Source organism: Agaricus bisporus (assembly GCF_000300575.1).
Source record: "Agaricus bisporus var. bisporus H97 unplaced genomic scaffold AGABI2scaffold_5, whole genome shotgun sequence".
Taxonomy (NCBI): domain Eukaryota; kingdom Fungi; phylum Basidiomycota; class Agaricomycetes; order Agaricales; family Agaricaceae; genus Agaricus; species Agaricus bisporus.
In genome coordinates, this window is record NW_006267368.1 from 510049 (window position 1) to 536598 (window position 26550).

General features: G+C 46.9%; 10 protein-coding genes across 10 annotated transcripts; 4 read left to right on the plus strand and 6 right to left on the minus strand.

Annotated features, from left to right (window-relative positions):
* Window positions 1–2558: 2558 nt before the first annotated feature.
* Window positions 2559–4321, minus strand: AGABI2DRAFT_204083 (hypothetical protein). Its single transcript, XM_006460767.1, has 6 exons — window positions 3844–4321; window positions 3613–3790; window positions 3214–3563; window positions 3041–3154; window positions 2929–2987; window positions 2559–2875 (listed from the first exon to the last, which is right to left on the minus strand). Exons 1-6 carry the CDS (start codon window positions 4006–4008, stop codon window positions 2782–2784), a joined length of 960 nt encoding a protein of 319 aa, XP_006460830.1. The 5' UTR covers window positions 4009–4321; the 3' UTR covers window positions 2559–2781.
* A 713-nt stretch (window positions 4322–5034) lies between these two features.
* Window positions 5035–5505, minus strand: AGABI2DRAFT_185173 (hypothetical protein). Its single transcript, XM_006460768.1, has 2 exons — window positions 5201–5505; window positions 5035–5147 (listed from the first exon to the last, which is right to left on the minus strand). The coding sequence occupies exon 1, from the start codon at window positions 5427–5429 to the stop codon at window positions 5205–5207; it is 225 nt and encodes a 74-aa protein (XP_006460831.1). The 5' UTR covers window positions 5430–5505; the 3' UTR covers window positions 5035–5147; window positions 5201–5204.
* An 89-nt stretch (window positions 5506–5594) lies between these two features.
* On the plus strand, window positions 5595–8425 carry AGABI2DRAFT_192426 (hypothetical protein). Its single transcript, XM_006460769.1, has 3 exons — window positions 5595–6318; window positions 6375–7438; window positions 7486–8425. The coding sequence occupies exons 1-3, from the start codon at window positions 6042–6044 to the stop codon at window positions 7936–7938; spliced, it is 1794 nt and encodes a 597-aa protein (XP_006460832.1). The 5' UTR covers window positions 5595–6041; the 3' UTR covers window positions 7939–8425.
* Window positions 8426–8437: 12 nt separating this feature from the next.
* On the minus strand, window positions 8438–9754 carry AGABI2DRAFT_192427 (hypothetical protein). The gene is made up of 5 exons (XM_006460770.1): window positions 9539–9754; window positions 9278–9486; window positions 9065–9162; window positions 8754–8775; window positions 8438–8686 (listed from the first exon to the last, which is right to left on the minus strand). Exons 1-5 carry the CDS (start codon window positions 9675–9677, stop codon window positions 8561–8563), a joined length of 594 nt encoding a protein of 197 aa, XP_006460833.1. The 5' UTR covers window positions 9678–9754; the 3' UTR covers window positions 8438–8560.
* Window positions 9755–10356: 602 nt separating this feature from the next.
* On the plus strand, window positions 10357–12175 carry AGABI2DRAFT_192428 (hypothetical protein). Its single transcript, XM_006460771.1, has 8 exons — window positions 10357–10586; window positions 10637–10656; window positions 10707–10732; window positions 10787–11090; window positions 11142–11198; window positions 11258–11341; window positions 11396–11559; window positions 11613–12175. The coding sequence occupies exons 1-8, from the start codon at window positions 10411–10413 to the stop codon at window positions 11931–11933; spliced, it is 1152 nt and encodes a 383-aa protein (XP_006460834.1). The 5' UTR covers window positions 10357–10410; the 3' UTR covers window positions 11934–12175.
* A 400-nt stretch (window positions 12176–12575) lies between these two features.
* On the minus strand, window positions 12576–13672 carry AGABI2DRAFT_117758 (hypothetical protein; the record flags this gene model as incomplete). The annotated part of the gene is made up of 7 exons (XM_006460772.1): window positions 12576–12650; window positions 12705–12912; window positions 12964–13011; window positions 13060–13256; window positions 13313–13363; window positions 13418–13595; window positions 13653–13672. 7 exons carry the CDS (start codon window positions 13670–13672, stop codon window positions 12576–12578), a joined length of 777 nt encoding a protein of 258 aa, XP_006460835.1.
* A 3929-nt stretch (window positions 13673–17601) lies between these two features.
* Window positions 17602–18796, minus strand: AGABI2DRAFT_70301 (hypothetical protein; the record flags this gene model as incomplete). The annotated part of the gene is made up of 5 exons (XM_006460773.1): window positions 17602–17848; window positions 17899–17966; window positions 18021–18167; window positions 18219–18392; window positions 18446–18796. The coding sequence occupies 5 exons, from the start codon at window positions 18794–18796 to the stop codon at window positions 17602–17604; spliced, it is 987 nt and encodes a 328-aa protein (XP_006460836.1).
* A 448-nt stretch (window positions 18797–19244) lies between these two features.
* On the plus strand, window positions 19245–20176 carry AGABI2DRAFT_192430 (hypothetical protein). Its single transcript, XM_006460774.1, has 3 exons — window positions 19245–19341; window positions 19400–19900; window positions 19961–20176. The coding sequence occupies exons 1-2, from the start codon at window positions 19289–19291 to the stop codon at window positions 19893–19895; spliced, it is 549 nt and encodes a 182-aa protein (XP_006460837.1). The 5' UTR covers window positions 19245–19288; the 3' UTR covers window positions 19896–19900; window positions 19961–20176.
* A 2161-nt stretch (window positions 20177–22337) lies between these two features.
* On the plus strand, window positions 22338–23771 carry AGABI2DRAFT_192431 (hypothetical protein). Its single transcript, XM_006460775.1, has 7 exons — window positions 22338–22522; window positions 22575–22594; window positions 22648–22725; window positions 22777–23033; window positions 23080–23214; window positions 23268–23404; window positions 23460–23771. Exons 1-4 carry the CDS (start codon window positions 22354–22356, stop codon window positions 23002–23004), a joined length of 495 nt encoding a protein of 164 aa, XP_006460838.1. The 5' UTR covers window positions 22338–22353; the 3' UTR covers window positions 23005–23033; window positions 23080–23214; window positions 23268–23404; window positions 23460–23771.
* AGABI2DRAFT_204095 (hypothetical protein) lies at window positions 23261–23771 on the minus strand (the record flags this gene model as incomplete). The annotated part of the gene is made up of 1 exon (XM_006461438.1): window positions 23261–23771. Exon 1 carries the CDS (start codon window positions 23741–23743, stop codon window positions 23261–23263), a length of 483 nt encoding a protein of 160 aa, XP_006461501.1. The 5' UTR covers window positions 23744–23771.
* Window positions 23772–26550: the final 2779 nt, after the last annotated feature.

A 26550-nucleotide genomic window follows, 5' to 3' on the forward strand; every position in this document is an offset into this window, starting at 1 on the left:
ACAAGCAAAAGACCCAACATATTCCCTTCAAAAATCACATCATCATAAGGTTGCCGAGACCGCCTTGAACATAAGCCATCGGTTTCATAGGGGGATGAGGCTTGGCCTCAAACTGGAAAAATTCCTGTTTGCCAGCAGCATCAATGCGGATCTGTGATCGACTTCATCAACTTCTGCGTAGCAAAACGACGAATATGCACGTACAAAAGCGCCTTTATTTCCGGCTTGATCAACATAATTCGGCGCGGAGAACACCTGGGCATGTTGTTATGTTCATGTGCGCCGGAGAGTCGCAGTAGGCTTACCGTGGTGCAAAGGCCATCATGTTCTACCTGGTAGCCATCTATGACAGCGACTGTCAGAACATCATTGAACGTAAAGCTCCGTGCATTCCCACCTTGTCGAACCTCATGACTTCTTATGACGCCAGAAACACTATTCAGTTCACACCATCGTTTTGTCACGTCAGGTCCAAATGAAATACCAACACCCTGGGTGCTCGTTTCAGCCCAAGAAAGCATGAAACAATGAAAAGTACTTGCCCGTTTACTTGGTCCACGTCCTGGTGCTTCTTGAGGGTCGGTCCATAATAGCTTTCAATTGAGGCTTGTCAGTATCGAATACAAATATATCTCGTTCGACAAGTACCTCGCCTGTGATCGCCGGTCAGCGAGTAATGGAAAGAGAAGGAAAGGGAATAACATACACATCAATCCTTCAGTACCAGGCTGACGGCCAACCCGTTGAATTTTTCGGACATCATCCAAAGTTACCTGATCTTGACTGAACAAACCACCATGAACAACGAAATACCGTTTGAATCCATCAGGTGAGAGTATGGCACCGGCGGCTTCCTTGGTCGTTGGAGGCTTGGTACCGCTCACCAGAGTTGCCAAAGGCACTGTCGAACGATGAGTATAAAGTAAGAGAAGAAAATGAGTCGACATACAGGTGGTGAATATGTGCGCAAATAACTTATAATGTCATGAGCGTGGCGCGATGTACATTGATTTTCGACTCACCTTGTAACTCTGGTCACCGTGTTTTTGCTTGGCTTCGCCTTCGAACCCGTATGTCCGATTCATATCTTTTGCTTCATGGTTACCACGGTTGATAAACATATACTTCGGATATAACCCTGGCTTCATCTCAACAAATGCGCCTGAAATTGAGAGACATAACGCACATTTGTAGGCAAAAGCAACCAGAATGACCTCCATGGACCATGAACCTCTATCCACGAGATCACCATTCATAAGCAAATAATGCTTCTCACCAGGCTCCCCAGTAAGCGAGAACAGATGTAGCACATCATAGAATTGACCTTGATGTCTTCAGTTTTCTACTATGGTCCTGCATAGCGTTGGAAGAAAGAAACATACCATGAACATCTCCGATGACATCAACTGTGATATCGTCAGGGATGGATAATTCGACCAAACTTTCTTCAGAAGCGAAAGCGGCATGAGCACCCAATGCGATTTCCCAAACATAACGTTTCGGCAACGTCTTTCCGTCTTTGAACCACTGGATCATGCTACGAATGAACTCGATGGTGATCTGGAATTTTCCGTCGTCATAAGGTAATTTGGGACCCGTATACGCTTTATCCATTTCGCAGCCACCTATCACCACCACTGTAAATACACTATTCTGAAAAATGAGATGATTACACACACCTTCGGCAATAATTTCTAAGCATCTGGCCACAGCATCTTTTTCTTCTTCCATTTCGATCGCCTGTAAATATACACATATTTAAGTGGGCGCTGATCAGATCAAAACAGTATTCTTCAATCCAACCTTCTCAAATTCAGTTCTCCTTATAAGTTTCTGCGTCGAGACCATTTGCTGTCGCACTGTCTCATTCTTGGGCTCAATGGCCAGAATTTTCTTGAAGTCTACGACCGCAAACTGAGGTCTGAGAGTCTGTAGATAACATGTCGCCCGACTGTCCTTGGAGATGAACCGTAAGAGAATACTAAAAAGGCCACGTGGAACAACTAACCGGTAATAAGCCTTCACGTATCGGGGGTCAAGACTGATAGCTTGCGCTAAGATAGATGATGTCTCGTTTCAGAATCCACACAGTTGTCGCCGCTGATTTACCGCACTTGTATCGTTCAAAGCATACCCAAATTCCTCTAATTTCATCCTGGTATAAGCACGATTACACCATAGTGTAGGGTCACTATGATTTTTCTCGATCGCATCCGAGTAGAGTTTGGCTGCGACGGTATAGTTGTGGCCTAGAAACCAAAATATCACAATGAAGAAGACTGGGGATTAAGATACGAATCCCATAACTTGTAAATGCTTTGTTGGCTTCAGTTTTTATCCGTGCAGCCTCTTTCTTATCTTCATCGGAAATGGTGATAGGGTCTGTCAGGGAAAGGCTGTTCATCTGAGGCGAGGGGACTGATGAGTGCGGCGTCGACTCGACCAAGGTGGGAGATGATGTGGCCGATGAGGATAAATTAGACATTGTTCTTGGTGAAAGCCGACTGCAAAGCTCTGCAAAGCCCTGCAAAGCCACCGCGTCCCTTTTCAATAAATTCCCATAATATTTCCCACGCCTCATGAAAACATAAACTAAATATAGATCGATTGTGTACAATAGCACTGCTAACGACGACAATCGATGTGGATAAGGCGGATAGGGCACAAAGCAGATGAAGGTCACGCGGTGATCCTTTCTAAGATAGAAGGTAGAAGAAGTGACATGGGTATTGCAGTGATCCGGCATTGCGTGGACGCGGGAAACAAGCGAATGGCATGGTCTTAGGTCGGGCAAGTGTCAAGATTGAAATACTTTCCTAGCTTTCGGTCATAAGCATCAATATTCTGGCACCAACCATTGAAAAACTGGTGAAGGCTGTGCGTATAATATTTTAGCCCTTTTCCTACTCCAGATAACGCAAGACTCACTAATCCAAGTTCTGTTGGCAGCGACAGCAGCTAGAGTGGCGGGCAGCAGTTGCTTTGTCCTACGGTTACATTAATATTTATCTGTTGGGTGCAAATGACTTGATAAACGCACGATAGTCAAGCCTTCATACCAGCCATTGTAGAAAGCAACGGCTTTCAAAACATTCCCTCCTGCACTCTTCAAAGTATCGGCAAAAAATTTAGCACCAGTACGGATATTAAAGTCCTGGCATAGAACAGAATCATTGAGTATGAAAAGAGCGGGAAAGAGCGACAGTTATTCACGGGATCTTTGCAGTCACCACCAGGTGCGCCATCGCACTTGTCCTTGGTAATCTGCATGAGACCTTGTTCACCACCGCCACCAACAGTGTTGGGATTGCATGAGCTCTCCTGCATGGCAAACGAAGCCAAGAAGATGGCTGGAATTCCGTACTTGTCCCCATACTGATTGAATAGCGGGACATAAGACTTGCAGGCGTGAAATGGAGAACTGGGCGACTGAACGGCCTCGGATAAACTCTTGACGATGACATCGTCAATGTGAACAGGTGGAGGATTCCACCCCGACCCATCAACACCACAATTCAAGAAACCAATGCTGCCATTAGGACCATTGTCCTTAGTAGTCTTAGCTAGAGCATGGTTCAGGGTGATAGTGGTGGGAGTAAAGGACAAGCTGACCAACTGCATTGCTACCGCCACACTTGCCTGAAGCGACGAGTATTTTACCACCGCTGGAAGCATTTCCAGAGGGCTTTCCATCGTCCTTGCTAGGAGGGCTGAAAGTCGCCTCGCTGGGGCTTGCTTTAACTGAAGTGTGTTCTTTTTTTGCGGTGGAAGTGACTTTCGCCTTCGAGCCCTTCAAAATCTTGTCAGAAGCCAAAGCAGGAACTATGAAATGTTGTTATCCACCTTATCACGTCGAACGCATCGTTTCTGAGGAGCTTTTTTCTCGAGGGGAGACATCCTGGAGGCAATACGGGAGTGACGAGCACCTAAGGAGTGATCGCGAGGATTGCTGGCATTGGCAAGGGCGAGCGTCAAGAAGACAGTGAGAAGGGCCGTTGGAAGCCTCATAATGATTGTTTAAAAGGAGCGAGGATGCAAACGAGGGGTGGGGGCGGAGGAATTCGAGATTTAACTCAAGGTAGGATGTGGAAGGGGGAAGAAACAAGAACAAAAACCAATCACAAAATCGCCAAGGAAAATGTGAATGGCCGTCGGGCTAAATATCCCATTCAGGTTCGGGCGTTATCAATGTGTTTGGGGCAATCAACTCCAACGCCACGTATAATTTTTTTCGTTACCCAAGTGCACATGGCTTCTCGGTTTCAGCACTCGATGTTGACGATCGATGCGTAGGCCACATTTGTTGCTAGAATCATCGACTGACACCGTCAAGCAGCGGTTCACACAGATATGGATTTCATAGGAAAGAAACAATGGACGTCAACCATCACACATCATTTGTTAATCAACATCTAATACTACTCACTGTGGAGTAACCATCATTTATCCCTGATTAGAACACTGAAAAGCTCCGGAAAAGCGTGCAATTTTGTCAGAACTTTGTCTAATGCAGTACTGTCAATGAGCGAGAGTGACTTGCTTCGTCACCTCCTATCCATTGAACTGACACAAAGTATTTGATTTGAAGCTCAGCACACCCAAAAGAACCCAAATTGTATGCTTACTTTAGCATATTCACCAGTCGGCAAGCCTTTGATCTCATTGATATTACAAGAAAAAGCTAGTTCTGTTTAGAGGTCACTTAGTAGCACTGTAGCATGCAGTAATGCCCCTCATTGTCGTTGAGTGTTATTAAATCGGATCCCAATCCAGCTATCTCACATCCCACACCTTGATCCATCGGAGGAAAGGTGGAGAGCACGGCACGGGATCACTTATGGAAATCACCCGAGACTGACTCAATGGGCGAACCGAATCAAATGACAAGTAGGCCTGAAGCTGAAGCCCGTACGATCATAGACTGGTATCCATGACATCAGACCACGAAAACCAAGCAGCTACACGAGACTACACGGAAGGCAAGTTAGTGTTCCGCAGAGATTTCATACATATGTATTATGTACCGGCTAGGATCTGGCCCGAGATTACTCCCAATGACCAGACGGTCGTATTTATATAGGTATCGGATGCCGCAGCACCGTAGCCGCTCGGCGAGTCATAAAGTCGTGGTCAATCACGGCGACATACTAATGGAAAATGAAAAATTTCGCATGCATCACAACGGAGTGACAACAGATACCTGATTAAGAACGCCAAACGATGGAGAGGTGCGGCGAAGACCGAACAAGGGCGAGAGCCCATGCGACCCGAACGGGAGGCCACGTGGATGGGTCATGATGGTCCGTGGGAATTTGATTAGGCATGGTAATTGGTAATAAATAAGGTGAATCACAGCTTGGGATGACAGGGTTGATTTTCCACGCACACCGGCTATGATAAGAAAAAGTGAACTCCCGGCGGGATAGCATGAGCGGGCGACGGGTGAAGTTAGTGAGAGAGCGGCGGATAGACGATGGCCCGCGGGGGCTGTGAGGTGGAGTTTGTAATGGCAGAGCTTTTGAATGGAGGAGGCGCGCGGGCGGCACAGCATGACTCGGAAGCGGTGTTTGTTCTTGTTAGAGCCAAGGGCTTCTGTGACTCCCCCAGGCATCCAGCGGAGTCAACCAACGTCGTCAGCCCCGTCCTATAAATCTCTCCGCCCGTCCCCCGGAGCAATCCCGACCCAGAACTCGCCCAGACCCAGCCTTAGCAGCCCCTCGCCTCGCTTCCTCTCCAGGATCTCTCGCCACAAAGTCTTTCTGGACTTCAGCAAGACTTTGTGATCGGATTGTCCAAGTCGTTTTGACTTAGGACGACCCGCCAGCTTTTGAATCAACAAAATGTATCGTTGTCGAATCTCACCGGTCTTCGCTCTCACCACCGCCTACCCGCTTCTCGAGTCTTCTGCTTCCTTTTTCGAAACTGCCTCATTTATCACTGTCGATGCTACCGTATCTCACATCTAACTAGCCCATTTTGACTCGTTGAATCCCCCACTCGGTTTCTGAATTATCACATAACACCCAACTCAATAACTTCAAATGCACGCTTTCACTCACTCTCTCGCCCATCGAGCTCCTTCCGTCACCCGCCCGCGGGTGCGGTGGCAGCCTTACAACCCCCTCTCATCTCAAGCATCTAGTTCCCTTTCAAGCCAATCCCCGTCCTCTCATTGCAGCACTCCATCCTCGTCTCTATCATCTCCGCCAAGCAGCACTCCCAATTCAAACAGTAAACTCTGTCCCCATACTCAGAATCCAAAAGAAACCTCCTTACCCAGGGAGTCATCGAAGAAACAGTTTGCGGTAGGATTAGTTGGTCAGTCAGATCTTTCCGGTATTTTTGCGAAGCAAATTGACAACCCAAACATGCAGATCAAGCCGTCAAAACACTCGGTGACGTCTGGCGCCCTCAAGACATTCCTCTGAATTTTCATGCCTTTCCCCATGGTGGAGGACCCGCCAGTTGCGGTCTTTCAGATCCCAATAGTATCATCAACGCTAGTGGTGACATTCATGTTCCTATCAAAGGCTTCGTCCATGAAGTCATTCGTCGCTCCCGCACGTCTGGATGTGTCCTTCAAACTGCTCTGTGCTATATCGAGGCCGTGCGTCCCAAAATTCCTGATCTCGCGAAAAAAGAACAGGCCTGCGAGGGATCAACTGGGCAACGCGACACTTGTCGAGTTACGCCCGCCACTGCCGCAGAAATCAGTCTCGAAGAACAATACATTCAAATGGATGAACTGAGGCTTGATGTTGCTGGAGACTCAAGTGTCTCCTACTCAGGATTGCAGTCTTCCGACGCAGACCAGACTATTGCAACAGTCCGTATATCGGATATTGAAGCAGACGCCTTGACTTCAGAATCAGCAGGTGCCCCTTATCCTGATCATGTGCCATCAAACTCGTCGTCTACCTGCCTTCCATCTCCTCTCCTCTGCCCTCGGCGCACCTTCCTCGCCTCCCTCATATTGGCGTCAAAATTTACCCAGGACAAATGTTATTCAAATCGCGCTTGGGCTAAACTCTCAGGCCTTCCTGCAAGGGAGATAGGTCGGTGTGAACGTGCACTTGGCGAGGCTCTGGAATGGCGCCTATGGGTGGGCAAGACTCCCGTTCAGCCCCCCTCGAACAGTGGATCAACAGCTAACCCCTCAGTCGGTCGACCTGTTGTCAGATCCCAGAGTGAGAGCAATATTCTGAACACACCGACAACGCGGTCACCATTTTTGGTCCGTCAAGATTCTCGGCCACCAGTCACGTGCATCAATCCTCAGCGTATGTTGCAACGAAGTTCAACCATGCCCACAGAGGTTTTCGCAAATTTCGCCAAAGCCGATGTACGGCCAGAAGCTTCTAATGGCCATTCGAAGTTATACCTCAACCCGATTGAGTCCACCATGCCTTCGTCGCCACTTCACTTCAAGCAGCCCCAGGTAATTTATTGGGATTTCAGTTTGTTTCATGACTCATTTCGTCACAGGAGCAATTTGATTATCAGCTTGCATCAACTTCCGACCATGTCTCTGCCTCGTATGCTGAAATGGTTAGCCAGAGTCCTAGTCCAGACAATCCCGGCCTCAGCTACTCCCCTTCGTCTACGGAATCGTCATCTGGTGACCGAACAGTACAGATGAGCACTTTCATTGATGAACCGACGGCCCTGTATTCTGTGTCCCAGCCTCCTACTGCCGTGGATTTCTGGCCTTGCTCAGGCAATAGTGATTCTCAAGGACGTAGATTTTCGCCGCTCTTATTTGTGAAGAACAGAGAGATGCCCTTTTTGAATTCGATTGGATCGCTGGCTCCCGCTCCTAATGGTGATGAATGTCTCCGAACTTTTGGTTTGGCATCTTCGTCAAATCCGCCCTGGGTTTCGGAAGGTGAAATTTCACAATCGCTCCTGGCGCAACCGATGGTTGGTCAAGTTATGTAATACTCCTATATTCCTCGTTTCTCTCCTCGATTCTGTTAGTTTCTGTAACTATGTTGTGTTGCTTGGACTTCCTTTTCTTTTTGTTCTTCCTCTTATACAAATCTGATGGTGATTGAGTGCTGATGCGTGCTTTCCTTTTCTTTTCTTCTCTTTTTCTCTGGCCTGATTTTGTTTCCCTTTTATATTTTTTAACTCTCGCACCAATTGGAGCACACCGTAGACTTACACAGGCCGCGTTCGGGAATCACCAAGGAACCAGAATTTGCTTCAATAATCCGCCCGGGCCATGGCTCTGTTAATGGAATATAATCTCTCACTATATTACATTACAGCTTCCATTGGGCTCGTACTGGAATTATCTTCTTGTTTCAATCAATTCTAGCAGATCCTTGGTGGTAATCTGGATTTGGGCTCCTGTGATTAGCGACACCTCCCCCTAATACTGTTTCTTGCCGTTGTATAACTAATATACCCTGTTGCTCCTTAAATTTGCCCTGTGGAGGACGCGATGAGTTTCAACTCAAGCCGACGCTGAATGTGATACGGCTGCGCAGGCCCGCAGGGTGCGACAGATATAATCGTAAGTTACAGCAAAGTCAATATCTCATCTACATTCAATTCATCACTCATTGAAGAACTCCAAAGGTGCATCTCGCGTTTGAATCGCACGCCACGTAGTAGGATGGCCTTCAGCGTTTCGATTGCCCTCCACCGTTAAAATGGAATGGAACTTCACATCTCCCGTGCCCTGTCAACACCACTATCAGTTCCAAGCAGTACAAGACGTATTTATATAACACGTCGGTCGTGCTTACATGGTTGGGAGGATCGTGAATTCTAATGCGTCGAGAGTCAGGTTGATTGAATGGAGATTTGAGATTGGGATTGGCAGGGTAAAAGTAATGAAGTTCATAACCGGGGTTGCATTGCGTCATTTGAGAAGACGGACCCAGATAGGGTGCATTGACGTAGATGCAGACATGTTCGAAAAAGAGCAGGTTGGTAGACCAGGGGGGAGTAAAGGGTCACAGGACAATGTCGAACGGAGAAAAAACGGAGAAGACGGTCAGTGGCGTATTACTTAGGTCAATCCTTTGACAGAAGGTGGCAGTGGAACCCGATTTACCTGACGTGTATGAAGCCTTCACCTTCGTCGTCATTGACTGCAGGGATTCTGATCTTCCCAAAGATAATGTTACCATAAGACGTAGCCCCACTTCGAACCTGTCATAGATGGAAGGCCATCGAATTTGGTCGAATGTCACATTGATGCAGCGACGGAACCCCGAGTATCGAAATGAGGTGGGATCGAAGTACGAAGAGCTGATTTTAAACGTACGACGACTAAGTCCTTCTCAATTGTGAAGTGGGTAAGCTCGTGGTCAGATAAGTGGGCAATGCGAGACCACATCTTGGGTTCATGTTTATCCCAATGATGACGAGATCTGACGATTTCAGACTTGATTGCGCGAAGAACAGTATTGAATGCCTCGATGGCATTTGAGCCGGGGGCATGAGGCTGGTTCAGCTCAACTTGTTCAGGAGAAGCTGCAGTGGGACAGGTGTGAATTTCGGTGGATGCGATAATGTTATCCCTCACCCATTATTGGTGTATTGTTGCGAGAAGTCCGAGAACAGTACCACAAGCAAAGTGTTGGGACAACAAAGACGAGAAGGTAACTGCGATCACTTGGATATAACAAGGCAGTTGTGGAGTGGTCTGGAATTGCTTTTCTCATGAAAGCATCATCGCCTTTGTTGTCCTATCCAGACCTCATTCCTTTGGCCCGGCTCCGCAGTCTCCTGGCGCCACAGTCTCTATCTGGATACTCAGCAGAACGTGTCCCAAGGAAAGGACAACCACCAGAGGATTGACCAATATTGATTATTGATACAGGGTCCCGAACTAATTGCCGAATTATACCATGACATATTCCATACCCTATCACAAACAGTCATTCCATGTCTGATAGAACAGATAGAACGCGACGACTAGCATGTGCAATCCGTGATTCGAGTTTCTCTGGGGTGAGCGATTCTCACGATATACGAATTGGTATCTGCCAGTTTCCACGCCGAAGAGCACCTGGGATATGCGGTCTAAGAATATCCTGAACACCTACCTATCCTCTACATCCTCACTAGGGATTTTTTCTTGAATTTGATCTATGGGCATCCTGACCTCGGCTTCAATGAGGTCGGCACATTCGAATACTGCTTTGCTCCGTACTCAGCCGAAGATACTCTATACAAACGCGCGTCCTTCCCTGCTGTTTCATCCTCTGGATGTCCTTTTACTAAGTTTAGCGCCAATGCGCGCTGCGAAGCCACTCCAACTTCCTTTTTGTCTGATCAAAAATCCGACCCTTCCCATTTAAAAGGCCTAGCTCCCAATTTCACACTTCTTAGCTCAGTTGCTTTTGCGGGAGCTGCGCACAACGACTCTTGTTTCATTCCATCTCAATCGCCACTATGCTTCAAAGTCTCGGGGCAACTTTAGGCGTTCTTTCCTTAGCCTACGCCCATGCTGCCCCACACATGATTCGTTTACAAGCAGTAGCGCCTCGTAAAGATTTATCTTTGGGTAGACGGGCGTTGGATCCAACAACTATACCTCTGGTTGACCATTTTTTGGGCACCGACTTGCAGTGAGTTAGGTTTTGCGTATACATGTGCTATTAGTGATTTTGTGTCAAAGGTGGTTTGGAAACATAACAGGTAATTGCCTCCTCCACAAATTTCAAATGATGACTGACCTCCGTCCGCAGTCGGAACACCGCCCCAAACATTACCGGTGCGTATCTTTCTCTTATTCATCCGTTCCTAGCTCAACTTATCTAAATCTCAGATGGTATTTGACACAGGAAGCTCTACTCTCGAATTCGCCAGTACACTATGCGAGGCCTGCTCCCATCAGGTCCAATTTGACCCAACAAAAAGCTCTACATTCGTTGATGGGGGGGCAATAAGGACCATCACGTTTGCAACTGGAGGTGGTGTTGACCCAGTCATTGGGGACAATTATCAACTCACGCTACGAAACGGAACTGATACTGTGTCTATTGGGGGGTTATCTGCTCCCGACGTCAGTCTTTTCCTCGTCATAGACCAAACTCCCAAGTTCGATCCGAATCCTTACAGCGGAATTCAAGGCAAGTTTTGATTTGGTCCAGGTGAACAGAAAACTCTAACAATGTGCTAAGGCTTGGGTGCTCGTGCGCAAGGACTCTTTGGCAGTCTCGTGGACCAGGGCCTACCAGGTAAGGACTCACTTTGTTATATCCTTGTCGTCCCGTTCTAAGCACCCTGGGTGTTCCAGCATTGTTCAGCATGTACTTTACGCCTAAAGAGGTTGGCAACGCGGAGATGACCCTTGGAGGCATCGATGATACAAAATTCATCGGTAGGTGACAAGTACTAAATCTGTACGATAAACCTTCCGCTAATAATAACACAGGGTCGCCTATATTTGCTCCAACCTCATCCTCCGGATCTGCGTGGGTCCTGGACTCGCCGAGTCTGTCTGTGAACGGAAAGACGAATTCATTATTGTCAACGCCACGAAATATCATTTTCGACAGTGGGACCAGCAACATTTTGTTTTCCACTAACACAACGGAGGTAAGCTTTATGTTTGTGCCGTTCTATCCATACGATGACGACTTTCTGTATAGGCAATCTACGCCCTTATTTCCCCCGACATCAAACCGAATCCCAAAGAACCTGGGGCGTATGGGATTGCCTGTGACACGATCCCGTCTCTCCCTGCTGTGATTGACATGGCGTTTACCTCACAGGATGGGACGCTTTTCAACCTGACCATCCCCAGCTCTGAACTGAGTGTTGGGCCCTTCGCTGACGACCCTTCGATATGTCAGACTCTCATCAATGCGTTCGATGGTTTAGATCTCGTGGGCGGCAGTCTCATGAAACACTGGTACACTATATGGGACCTGGAAAATCGGAGGATCGGTTTCGCACCGGCGAAGTTGTAAAATGGGTCTCGCAAATACGGAACTTCGGCCCAAGCTCTGCATCATGGTCTGTGACGTCTGGAACTGATCGTAGTTGTCAGCTGGTTGTTTAGTTCGCATCATATTAAATAATCTTACTTACCAAGTGGGCATGTTGATACTTTGACTGCACGTTGGCATTGTTGTCTAGTGGATCACATGTTTTTGAAATCTGAAAGATCACCGGGAATTGCCAATCTGCTTCCAGAACAATGTTCCGCAATCAGAAGCCTGTCGATCGGGTAGAGAAAATCGTTCATAAGTCCCATCCTGATGAGAGCGTAACGCAAGTTATTCAACCGTCTAGCTCATCAGAACAATGACCTAGAATTCAACTGGCATTTTCCTCCCGAATTACGGAGGAATCGCGCGTAAACTTCCCGTATCCTGAACCACGCATTCATAAAAGCAATGAAGTTTATGCAAGAAGCAACGATACAAGAGGGGAAAAAATAATACAGATTTCCGTAATTAATGTCTCTATAACTAATGACCAACCCAGGGATCATTATGAGGCCAGTGAAACCAGGGTCTTTGAACCTTGGCATATTCCTATCAAACTTCATGACGATATTTCGCCAACCCATCATGAAATTCTGATCAACAGCCCACGAATAGACGGCGTCACTGATATCTATGGGAGTCGCTCGCAGATGTATGGTGAGCTACTAGAGCGCGGTCTTGAAGTGTGGGGTATTGCTAATCGAATAAATGGTTTAGGACGGTGAACGGCGGATATAGAGTGAGACGCACGTAAGGATCCATCTGCTCTGGTGGTGGGCTCCAGTGAGCCAGGGAAGCATGTGCCATAGAACGGTATGGTTGCATGTTCGTTCTCTGTGTTGGACTCGAATAGTGATCGTACCGAGGTTGATAAGCTTGCTCAGGCATCATGGAGAGTAGAGCCGAAGCCGGGGTGTGAGTATGCTGCTGAGGGTACCCTTGAGAGCGATCATTTGACCTAACGTAGTTGAGCACGATACGAATGTAAAGAGTGAAATACAATCCTTACATTGATCGTATCTCAGTTTGGATAGGTTGTAATTGTAGGTAGGCGTCGCTAAAAAAAGATGAGCTACATCATACGACGTATATGAGAGGTGCTTACTTCGGTCTCCTTTGTGTCGTAAGAGGCATGAGATTCAAGTCAACTTGCTGTTGTCGCCTTGGGGGAGAAGGCTCCCTAGTGGGGGGTGTGTTGGAACTTTCAGAAAGAGATGAGTTGGCAGTGGAGGGTCTCCCGTCGATCGAGTCCTTGCGCGCAGTTGATTTTTTGCGGGCCGGAACGCCTTCGGGCCACGTACACTGGAAGAAAGGATCTTCAGAACAAAAGTCGACCCTACACAAAGACGTACACTCACCTCTCGTTGCCCATGAGTGCAGCGCATGCAGTTGGGTTTTGCCTCATCACACTATGGATATCGTTATTTTCAAAATGCCATGAACGGAAATGTGGCGCTACTCACTTTAATCTTCTTTACCCGGCAAGTCATGCATCCTGTTTTACTACGAGTGTATTTGGGACGTTTTCTGGGTGCAATGTCTTGTCGTGGGGGTGCTTGCATAACATGTTGAACATGATTGTGTCCAACATGAGTTGGTGGTGGATAATATTGAGCAGAGAGATACTGATTGGTTGCAGTGCTGTCATGGAAAAAAACGGTTAGACGTATCCGAACGTGGAAAGAGAGTTGTACTGACTAGGACATGCTATCGGCCATGTTACAGATAGAAAGGGGGGGTAATTTTGACCTTTGCGTCCTCGCGTAGCATTTATAAAGGTTTGGAGGGAGAACCAAGTTCTTTTGAGCCGTCACGCCGGGTCGCCAATCGGGCTATCCACCGAGTTCATCAGATCTAGGGTCGTCGGGCTGTGCGTAAGACATACTCCAATTCCTAGGAGTTGCTATTTCTGCATGTGCGGGGGGAACCAGTCTTTTGAATTGATTCTTCTATTAATCTGATGGCAGGTAGGGCGTCAAACAAAAGGCATAAATCCACCGGATGCGAGGAGATTGAGTCCATATGATATAAAAGGCATGTTTTCAAATTCCGTACTAAGAATGAATTCTCGGGGAAAATCCAACCTGGTTGTTAAAATCCACGGAAGAGAATCTATGATGGGTTCTCCAACTAAGGAAACTGTACCGGAGAGGCCGGCTTATTCCGATCATCAAGCCTCTAGCTTGCTCACTATCAGCAGACAAGAGTAAGTGTACATTGTGTACTGTAGCAGAGTATGAGGGCCTAGTTGCCCTCCTCCCAGGGGGTCTTACCGCGTGCAGGTGAATTCGCGCCCCAAATGGAACTGTTACATTCCTAATTTTAGTGGTCAATACTTTCCTGGGTTTATCCTAGGGTCAGGTTTATCTCCACCGCCGCGGTCCGGGTACAGACGTAACTCGCTGCTACTCTCCACGGATTAAATTTGATCGCAACGGCTTTTATCGACGGTCACATATTCATATCACATTCCGCGCTATGATAAATCAGAACATTTAATTAGATTTCTCACACAAGACATGCGGAAGTCGTGAGCGACTAAACGTGTTGTCACTGATTGTTTGTACGGGTTCTAGGATGGGGTAAAATTTGCTGCTTCCTTTCCTCTAACTCCGAAAGAAGAGCACCGGGCCAGTGACCAGGGGCCTACTTCTTCTGTATGCCCTCAGGTCTCTTCCAAAGGCACCAGTCCCTGTGACGTGGCCACTGGAGAGGATAGTATCTGGTAAAGAATACTATTCCCAGTCAACCCCAAGTATGAAGTCATGAGCGTTTTTGCGGTATTTTGAAACCTTAGGGTTATTGATAGTGACGCGGACGGACGGCATTTTCATACACGCTGATAGTACTCTTTGTTCATTCACCGAGGATATCATTGTGTTATGACACCGAGGATTCCGCCACGATGGGAACCCATGGCCAGATCACGTAATGTCCATCAGATGGTCCAACCCAACGTGATCGCCCAATGGCGTGGGTCAAGTCTTAATGAAGCATCTGGTACATGTTTCAAATGACGTCAATTGCATCACTGAGAGCAGACCAGAAAGTCCCCAGAGAGTCATTTCAATCAAAAGTGCAACACCAGGTTGAGCCATTGCATTATAATGGAGGGCTTTGAGTCATTTGTGAACGGGACCCGCGCGGAATATCAGTCGTTTGCTCATATCTTCGTAAGGCAATTTTTCGAAACAATTTGGGATCAGCCTTTTGATACGGAACTAATGCACACTAGACATCATTCACGATCGAGTCCTGCGTAATCGGAACCTCGCCTTTCTGAGTATTGACAGGGATAGGTAAGTCACTAGTGGGCGTGAATGTAATTTGATGTCTTGGCATTTGACGGGGTTGAGTATAAGAGTTGGAAGAGTCAAGTCTGCGAGGCTCCGGGGACCCAATTACTCGGAGACTCAGAGTGCACAGATCGTTTCATTCGGTGCTTATGTACAAGTCACAGAACACGATTGTTTATCCAAGTGGTATAGCAGCTCTGATATCGCCATGGCGAACGCTAGTAAAGGGCTGAGTTCGGTTGAAAGTGTGACTTACGGGCAGCAGTTGCTCGCCAAAAAGTTCAAAACCAAGATAGCCGGTGTCTAAATTGTAAGTTCTGATGAACGTGCACTGCCACCAGCTAAGCGCACCGATACAGCGTTCCAATTCCGTTCCCTAGTTCCTGGCTGTGTTACTCTGCGAACCTCGCTACGGACTTGATCTCGCTTGTCAAAAAGCCAAGTCCGTCTCCGGCGAAATCACTATTAGTATCTACCCTCAGGTACGATCCCGCTTGTCTCTCGTCTCTCCCTCTCTCAGGTACTTTTATTGGCGAGCAGCAACAATCCCAGGCCTCCTTCGACCAAAGTCATCCCCCCACCCCACTTCAAATCAGTTTATGTTTATTTGTACCAGAGTGCTCAATATAACAACTTGTTGGTTCTTGCCCAGCCGAAACACTGGTTTTCCGCGGAGCGAACATTACACTATTTCCTCGCTGATTATGTCAATCAAACCACTCCGGCCCAAACTCTCCTTCTTACATGCTTTTCCGTCAAGTGCGAAAATATCGCTCCGTTCCTCTCGTGCTAATCCGTGGGTGGACACGTGAAAAGAGTTTTACGCCGATCTTCTCCCTACTATGTTATTATATGAAATGTTCTCCGATCTAATCTAATTGTCAACGAGGGGTTATCGAGGACAACTAAAGTTAGTCCTTTTAGTTTAAAGCGGAGCGATCGCTGTTATACATACTGATATATATGTTCATTCCACAACTCAACTGAAGTGGTGTTGTCTGTGAATTTCCGATGTTCACCTCGGATTTGCGTCGTGGTGATCGCATGTTCAAGAGCAATTGGACTTGTATCTGTCTGAAAGATACATTCTCCAACTGCAACGTCTGTCAATAGTGGTTGTTGAGGGTCTTCGGATCTGCCGAGAACATTAACCCCTGAGATTGCAGGGTCGACGGATGGAATAACCCAACAACTCGACATCGCGCTTCTCATCAAAAAAGAACGATAATGGTATATACTCTGGCGAGAAGTCAAAAAAGAATCAATCGACAATACCGCCACCACTAGCGAGCCAACGACATTTTCATGGGCCTTGCGCTGGAAAGGCGGCTTTTTTTGAAAGGGGGAATGATCTGCATTTGGTGATCACAAAGGAAAAAGGGAAGTGGCGGGATTGAATGTCTTCATTGTGCATAACCCCGAGGCGAGACGCATATGACCCCACCCTATTGATTTGATTAGTATGTTTTCCTTTTCCTTTTGTGTATCGGTCCCTCCTCCTACTCACTAAGCATCCACATGTTCAACTTGGCATTTATCACGCATCGAAACTCTTTTTTCTACGCCAGGTCATATATTTACCATGAGATTGGCGACAAATCATGTGTTCGAAGACCTGGGCCACAATCCTCGGTTTCTCCATCTCACTAGTGTAAATCGGGAAGACCCTGGAACATCTGCCATGTCATGATTGGTTACGATGATATGTTGATCAAAAAAGCTTCGCCCACGGAACCCAATAAACATTATGACTGACCTATCTTTAGTCACTCGCAAAATATGGTCCTCGGATTATCAGGAACCTTTAAAAAGGCATCTTCAAAACGCCAACAACGTTAACAACATACGGGATTAGACCGGACATATAGAGCATCCGGTTCGTTTCCGCGGCCTTTTTTTTATTATACAAGACCCCACCCTCTCATTCGCTGACACCAGGTAAATAATGTTCGTCTTGTAGACTTACGATCAGCTCAGGACACTAACCAAAAGCAAAACGCCGAAATCCAAAGTTATGTTTTTGTTAAACAGACTGCCGTGAATATGGTACTACGCCGTCTCTCTCCCAAAACTTACCATTTCCTGCATTGTTCCAACAAACAAGGGAGTGGCTCATTATGCGACAAAGGAGATAGAATTAAAAGCCGCAACGACAGTACAAGCCTAAAATCTCTGGAGAATGGGTCACACCGTGACGCGGGTATGTTGTTGAAGGTAGATATAGCAAGAGAGATATCCGAAGTAAAGCGAAGAACAGAAAGCAGGGAAGCATTAACCGTAACCTAAAATGTTCAGATGCGCAAAAGGACGCCCGGAGATGATGATCATAAAAACCGCTTAGTCGCTACGACTTAACAGGGAGGATCCAATCCGGCCGGATGAAGGCCTTGATTGAGAGCTATGTCGTTGCCAAGGATCAGTTCGCAGGGGCATCTGTGTATGTGACGATCAACGTACGGATCACCTGATCTCCTCTTCCACCCATATACTTTGCAGATAAATTCGGCCATATCTGCTTTTCGCTCCATCATGAGGACGATCCAAGGATGGGACAGCATGTCCCCAGGGGTTGGTCTCATTTGTTGATTGACAGTTAGACTACGTGGCTTGATAAGTCTACGAGTTGAAGAAGAAAGGAAAGACCATACGCTTGTCTGACGAAATCTTTCATCTCGTCGCTCCAGTGCACGCCTTGCTCGTCTTCGAGTTGAGGAGGCTTTGGGAAGATAGAGTAAGTTTGAGAGTAAAGTGGAAGACATGAAGCGCGGACCTCGTTCTTCGTGATATACATGACGAGCTCAATGGGCGAAAGGTCGTTTGGGAAAGGAAAACGATTTTGGACCAATTCAAGAATGGTGATCCCGGTGGACCACACGTCAGACCTAATTGTGTATTTTTCACCGGTGATCCTTTCAGGCTAGAGAAAAAGGGATGAACGACTGAGTCAAGTAGATGATGAGAGACTGACAGCCATGTAGAAGCTTGTTCCAGTGAATGTACGGGCCATCGATTCAATTAGTTCACCAGATACACCGAAATCACATAGCTTGACCACGCCCTCAGTGGTAAGCAGGATATTTGAGGGCTTGATGTCACGGTGTATGGTTTTCTTTGAATGAAGATAAGCGAGACCTTGAAGGATCTAGCGTCGACATTAGTCTTAAGAGGATGATAAGCGTGGGCGAGGCGACCTACTCCTTCAGTGAGACGTCCAGCGATCTTTTCGCCAACCACGGCCCCCGACTCCCTGATACGTTTGCTTACTGATTCCAAACTACCTCCCTCACCATATTCCATTAAGATTTTGATCTCACTTGTTGATGGGGAGATGTAAGCGCCGTAGAAACGAATGATATTGGGGTGGCGGGTAGTGGTCATAATATGGACTTCACGCAGGAGTTGTCTTGGCTCGGCTTGTCGGGTTGTGATCGTTTTCCTCGCTAGGATTTTGCCCGATCTCTTATCCTTGACTTTGTCGACGGCACCGCCGGCACCCTCACCGAGCCTGTGGAGGTCCTCGATGACTTCGTCTGACCAGTTGGTCATATTGGCGGATATGTCGTCGGCCTCACCATCAGCGAGAGGAGGGGTTTGTGTATTGATAGTTTTGAGGCCTTCTATGAGGTCTCCGAAGCTGTCGAGAGGCCCAGAAGACTTGTTCCTGGGCATGGTCGTGAGTTGGGGAGGAAGGACGGTCATGTCTGGGGAGGAGTAGTCGACGGCGAGATCGGCACCGGGCTTGCTGTAGGACTCGGGCTGCATGCCAGTGACATCGAGTTTGAGGCCTCCTCTGAGGGGTTTTCCATTGGGACGGGGGGCGGGGATTTCGAGGGGCGGACGCTGTGGTCTGGCGGGGGAAGCAGCTCTGAGGGGGCTGCGAGGGCCGACGGGGCGTTGGAGGTGGATTCTATCCATTTGGAGGAGGACAGATTGGTGATCAGCCCAGTGATTGCTAGGTCGGACAGGGTCTACTGGCAGGCACAAATGGGGATACAGCGACACTCACTCGCCAACTGCAGATTGGAGGCTCATGCACCCATGCTCGACACCCAGCACTCCACCACGCGCCCTCTTCGCCTCAGTCACATCGGGTCTGTTTCATCGGCCTCTATTCATTTATCCATTCTCTTTCTCACACTCATTCCCCAGAATCGACCCCAGCTTGCTCATTGGAAAGACGCTTCAACGAGCCCGTCTCTCTTCCTCCCACCCAGCACTCACTCTAGACTTTTCCGACCACTTCACCGTCCAGGTCCTCGTCGACGGCTATGACCCTGCCCACCGCGGTATCCCCAAACAGCTTGAAATGGACAGCAACCTCGACGCTCTCCTTGCAAAGGACTCCATTAACCTCGAGGTAACGGACTGCGCCATTATCACCCTTCAAGACGCCGCATTCGACTATAAGCACTCCAAACCCAAACACGCCAGCTGGGATCAAAAGCACCTTGCTGTCGCCCTCAAACTCGCAGAGGAGACCCCCCGTTGGCATTGCATATGGGCAAGAATGGAGGAATACGACGAAGATCTCGGCACCTGTGTCTTTCGCAGTTACGAGGACGTCTACCTGGAAAGGTTGATCCGCACTCCTAAAAAATCAAAGTGGCGGAAATCTATCTTGCAACGACAGGAAACTGTCTCGTAATAGGAGTCAGAACTCGTTTTTTTCAACCGTCTTCAAAGCGCCTTTTCGCTTACTCGTCGCTTCAGGACACTCGCATATCTCTCCACAGCATGACTTTTGTATATCGACTGATTTACCCACTCGAACGCTCACACTAGTACATATTCGTCTCATACATGCTGTATTGGTATTTATTGTATCTTTCTTGTACAACCTCCCCCCCAGACACTAGTATTTACGTAGAACTTTTATCAGTATTGTAGGCCCACACAACTTTCTAAATTCACGAGGGCTCTTTTTTTTCTTGGACTCGCTTGCGGAACCTTTCGTTCAGTGTGCTGGACTCGACATTGACCTTGATGCACCGCTCAGTAAGTTACCACGAAAAACCCCAAGCACAGAAGCCAATATATCCATATTCTGCAATGAACCCTGAAGCTAGAAGCCTGAGAAGTTGCAGCTCTAATTTTACCGACAGGAACAAGTGATCTCGTCCCACAGTATTTGACTCTGTTCTTGTCAGACTTACACATAGTAAGTAGTACATGAATAAAATTGTTGACCGATTTACTGACCGTAGGTGCATGAATGTCTACTAAAACAAGTGAGTGCAGTCATTCTTGAAGTTATACTGACAGGCAAAAGACATTTAATGTGGCGATCAATAAAACGGCGCTATCAAGTTGCCGTCGTGGCCCGTGGGGTACAAATGTGTCGCCTTTTCTGTTCCCCTTTCGGTTTTGTATTTTGAGAGGGGGGCGCCGACAAAAAAATGTTACAGGGTACCAGGACCCCTGAAACAAACCAAAAGAAAATGGTCTCCAAGCGCTGATGTATTTCATTCACTCTGTTTGAATGTTTATAATCTGATAGCTCTCGTTATCACTTACTGCTGTCAATCATAAAGGACCCAAGGGAAGACATACATATTTCATTCAAAGTTTGACGGTTCGTTATCAGTAGCTACCGCTCCTTGGCGAGCGCAACGAAACTACCAAGAACTAATATAAGCAAAGCTCGCTTTGAGGCCGCTCCTTTTGTAATTCTCCGGTACCGATCTTCAATATTACCGCATTTGACCTTCAAGATACTATTCAAATGGGAGTCCTCAGGGTACATTCCCCCAATGTCAACCGACTTGGTTTTTTGATGGTTAGATGAAAATCATTAGTAACTAACAAAAAATTGCATGTGGTCCTTTCTGGGCTCCGCATGAATAGGGTATTGAATGGATTTTCAAAATTTCGTTTCCGGAGTAAAGGGGTTGATTCGGTCTAGTGGTGTCTGTTGCGATGTACTTAGTCGAAACCTGTCGAAACCCGTCGACGCGCCACCCAAGCGTGCAATGACACTTTGGCTCGTCTAATTCAAATTCAATGATTTTGAAAGTTAGATCTATCCCAAGTTGTTTCTTTCTGTGTGCCTGAGGGGGAGAGAGAGACCCGACGCGATGATGTCGGGTGACAACGGACAACGACAGGTCGATCCTGATGTTCGTTATGGTGTTTCATGGAGGACCCTCGTCGACTTCTAGCTTGCTCTTTCCGCAGCCCAGAATATAACGACATCGTCAACCGGGCGGTTGGATGAGACTTCGACCAGCTGTATGGAATACTCAGAAATAATTAACATGGAAGGTATCACCATGAGGATCGCAAAAGGATCGCAAACGTTAGATTCGACGGTAGATGAATTCATAAGGAGGCTTGGAACAACCTAATTTCCTGGATTTTGATCCCTTGGTAGGGATTGGGGCAACCAAGCAACACCGATTATGTGCTACAATGATGACATTCATGACAGTTCGCTGTCCTTTTTTGAAGACAGGGGGGTTTTTTCCTAGCAGAGAGACTCATATGACTCGTTCAGACGCCCTAGTGCGCAGATTGCGAGGATAAGAAGAATTTTATACACACCAACATCATTTTCACGGTTCCGTTTTAGCGTGGACGTGATATCAAGATTGACGCAACCTAAGCAGGAAAACAATAATTCGCATCACGTATAAGGACTGTACCGAGGATAGCCAAAATTACAAGGGTTGGTTACACGCCCAAGTCAGATGGCCGCACAGAGATAATCCCATTCGGAGACGCGTACTAGGTCCGGCGAAGATCGGGGGACATACTGAACGTTAGAGCTTTGATTGCTTTCCTGTGATCCTAGTCGCTAAGTAAATCGCGGCCTTGAAAGAAAGTCCTATGTTTAGGATAGAGGTTGTCCGCCTGGCATCAAATACCGCATGGAATTTTCAGATGACGCTTTCGCTGACCAAGAAAGCGACAGATAGAAGGATGTTCGGTTGTTCGGATGGTATTCGTGGGCTCGTTACGCCGAGACCGCCCACAAGGAAGAATTATTTGGCGATGACAAGAAAAAAAGAGGCATATCAAATGAAAGTTTGTATGTACTTTACTAATCTTGGTTAGTCGATTTCAACTGACTTTTTCTCCCACGCGCAGACTCGACCCAATCATCCATGTCCTCGAATGCAACCAAAGTGCCACCTCGCGTCTCTTTCGCGTCAATCACACCCAACAACATTGGAACAGTCCGCAAACTCAACTCTGTGTTATTTCCAATAAAATACAGTGAAAAATTCTACCAAGGCCTCCTCCTACCCGAAGTGGAGGATTTTTGCAAGCTCGGTATGAATTGGAAATCGTCATTGGCACTTGGAACTGAAAAAACCTATATCAGTCTATTACAATGATATTCCTGTATGTGATGGTTTTTTCCGGTCTTGACGTTTTTGTCCATCTCTACCGATAAGGTTGGGACTATCTGCTGTCGCCTAGAAAACAAAGATAACCAAATGCACTTGTATCTCATGACCATGGGAGTCTTGGCTGTGAGTCAATGTAGCCTGATTATGCACATTCCTCACGCTTTTGCGTTTCAGCCGTATAGATCACGAAGTTTGGGATCACAGAGTCTTGAATTAGTTATCAATGCCGCGGAAGGGCGCTCCAAACCCAAGATCAACAAAATCTACCTCCATGTGCAGGTTTCTAACGATGGGGCCAAAAGTTTCTACGAGCGTCATGGATTCAAAGAAGTTCAGATTCATGAAGGATATTACAAGAAAATAGAACCTCATGACGCTTGGGTACTCGAAAGGACTTTTTAAGATAGGTGGGCTGTACGCCTGTGATTACGGTAAGTGGTATAAGGTTGCAATCAAATACAACGCTGAAAGATATAGGTCATAAGATACCCGGCAACTGCAGAAAGGGCAACCCATACGAGAGGGTAGAAAATAGCCCGTATATCAGACTTCATTCATTGTATTAGTTCACGGCGTCCCAAGGTAGTCAAGGTCAACAAACTTACGAACGATGTGAGTCATGGGGCATGGCATTACTCATCGGGTTTTCCACAATGCTTCACGAGCTTGAGAATAGATCATTCGTCAGCCATGATTGGTTTAATGCTACGCCACGAAAACCCACCTGGTGGCGTTTTAGAGCATCCTTCCTTGTGAACGTCTTCCCACAACCTCCATTGCAAAAATAAGGCTTTTCTCCGGTGTGCGTCTCTCGGTGTCGTTTGAGATCGTGTTGACGGTTAAACGACAACGTACAGAGATCGCATAAGAACGGACGAGAAGGTGATACTAGACCAAGAGGTGACGTCGGCGACGCTGGAGACAAAGGGATTTGGGTGGGATAATGTGATGAGCTACCCTCATATTGTGTTGGGCTTGCCGGCTGGGCCACATATAGTTGAGGTGGAGAAGATTTCTCCTGCGTATATCCAGGACGCGAGTACTGCTGTGGATATGCAGGTTTTTGAGTGCTGCTCTGCGGACTGGACTGGGCATAAGTCGTGGGATAGGGATGCACTGATTGTGGTCGATGGATCTGCATATGGTGCGGGTGGTTTTGCCCATATATTGTGGTGCTGTCATCCGAGGTTTGACGCGGAAAAGAAGAGTAAGATTGGTATCCTGTAGACGAGGGACTGGAGTGGTTGTATGAAGCGTTATTCGTCGGATAATAAGAGTGTGGATAGCTTCCGGATGTTGGGGAGTGAGTTTCACTGTTGTAGACTGTTCCCACCGACGGAGACGTAGGCGTACTTGAATTCGATACGTATTGAGGTGAGGGATAATCCGAAGTAGAGGCATATGTTTGTGATGCACTGTTCCAGTACATGCCAGGATACTGGTATGATCGACGGTCTCGGTCAGTCATGGTCCAGGTATCAAAAAATGTAACAACTGGCACTTTGGTTCTGGTTCATAAATGGGTGTGAAGAGACGCTCGCCCAGCATGAGCACCAACCCGCTTCTATCGCAGTGTCGTTTAAGCAGGTCAGGCTTGGAAAAGGGACGTAACCCCATCTTGTGCCTAATTTGACCGGGACGTCATGTCGAAACCCTGTCGTCTAGTAGCTCTAAGACTAAATGGGACGCGTATCCATTTTTGCAACCCAAGTAAGTTAGTTTGATAGTCCGCAGCCGACTTTTTTTCCGGGGAACATGTTAGGACATAAACGACTGAGGTCCCAGATCCGAGAGATTCGCATAAGGAGCAGTGACCGAGATCTACGCAGACTCCAGAGGCTTTGACTCCAGGATCTATTTTACTCTAGAAACAAGATTAGCTTTCCGAGCTCTGATTACATCCTGTTTGATCACTTCGTCGTTATGTCGTATAGCTGTTGCTATTGGCGACTCCCTCTATGCCAGGCGCTTTCCATCCTAACCATGTTACGAGACTCACCTTATTAAACCAATATTTTCACCTCAAAGGAGGATGTCATGGGTGAGCTTTGTGAGCAATCGTTGCTCCTTTGGGGTCATCAGGAGACTATTTGTTCCTAGCATTGAATACAAATAGAAAGCGTCATGAGCCTTCCAGTTGTAAGGCTGTACCCAATTGATTCTGCTCCCATGAGGTTGCATCCAACCAACATCAAGATCTAACAATTGAATGATGCAAACCGACAGCAATGTGTAGATTACTAGATATGTCTTGAACCAAATCCGGCTTCCTACTGAACCGCTGTGTCATATAAATAGAAGTAGGAATAGATAGAAGGCGCTCTGCGCACTGGCAATGGTAAGATATAAATATACAACTCAGTAGACTCATCGGTCGAATATGACCTCGGCCGCAGTGTTCGCACCTTTGAGACGTTCCTTGGACGTTCCAATCCTTTGGTCTACAGGCGTAGTACATTTTGGGCTCACGATAAAATGTTTAATGAGTTTTACTTACGCGCTGAGTTACAACAATCGGGAGTTTCTAGAAGAGTTCCCGTGGGAGATGTCAAGTATTTCGAGGAGTTTCCTCTGTTAATAACCCTCAATAAGGTCCTATGACGGCAACCTGGGGCTAGAAAGGCTGACCAAAAAAATTCAGGCACCGTTTGTCCCAAGGCCTCAAGGCACAATTTACTTCAAACGGTTCGATTTTCAATAAGTCGAACATTGTCCAGAAGTCTCGAGAAATAGCACGAAGCTTCCTCTGTATACAGCTTTGCAATGTGAGGGCAATTGACCATCCCGTAGTGTCGTCCTGTAGAATATGATATTGCTATCACATTGGTACGACCTCAACGTTATCAATATCGAATCTAGGTTCATGGATAGCTTACGTGTCTAGGAATCGCTATCTCTTGGTCTCACGTCCGTCTGCTGAACGTCATTGTCATCCTCAGGTCCATACCTCTAAAGGTATGTTGGGACATTTTTACAAGAATGTCCTCACCTTCTCCGCTTGACACCGTCAATTATGATGCGGTAACTAAGAGACATCGTGCATTGCCCAGGAATAGTGTGACATTTTTTGAATCACTTGAAGATATCTATTTGCCTTGCCGTACATTTACTACACACTACAGATATCCATAAGTACAAAACTGGTTGTTTCGTAATTCAGGGTACCAATTGGCTCTTCGTGATGCAAACATATGGGGACGGCTAGGACCCTGCAATATCCTCTATAAACCCGTACACGAAATTGACCCTGTGCGCCGGGATACTAATTCTAAAATTTGAGTCAAAATTTGTCCAGAATGGTACTGGGTTGGTGTAACTCAGAATCACAAGGTCATTATGATATTTTTGTGTGAGCGCCAGCCCGTGAGCCTCCACAAGTCCCGGAAGGGCTTGTGTGTCCGCAGTGATACACAAGCTCGTAGAGGCAATTCTAGGGTCGAGAATAGCCTGTGTCCGTGCTCAATCCGTGCTGTTGCATCCAGTACAGGCAATCATAGCGAGTACGAGGTACGATAAGATATTAATATCAGGATTACGTTGGTTAAACCCCCAGATACTGATTGGAATCCAATTTCCAAAGCGGAAAACTAGATATTTCTTGGCTGGAAAATTTCAGGCGCGGCTTTCACTTATCGATCTCGTGAGTATGTGCTGTGCTGTCAATGGTAGAAGTCGCGCTTAATCGTCGAAGATGTGATATCAGTGGGACTCTCCGTAGGACCTTCTCAATCATAAATAGATTCTAGGTCAATTGAAAAGGAATATTGCGCCCATCGAGCTAGATCTAGATTGATAGTCCAACAAGTCAGTAAGTATGTGACTGAGGTTCAAGATGACTTTACAGTATCAATGCGAACGATAGAGTTTAGTGGATGAGCTTGGTTTTAATCTGGTTTTCTACACTACGAAAGTTACCATCGAGAACACACCGAGAATAGCGGGAAAGAC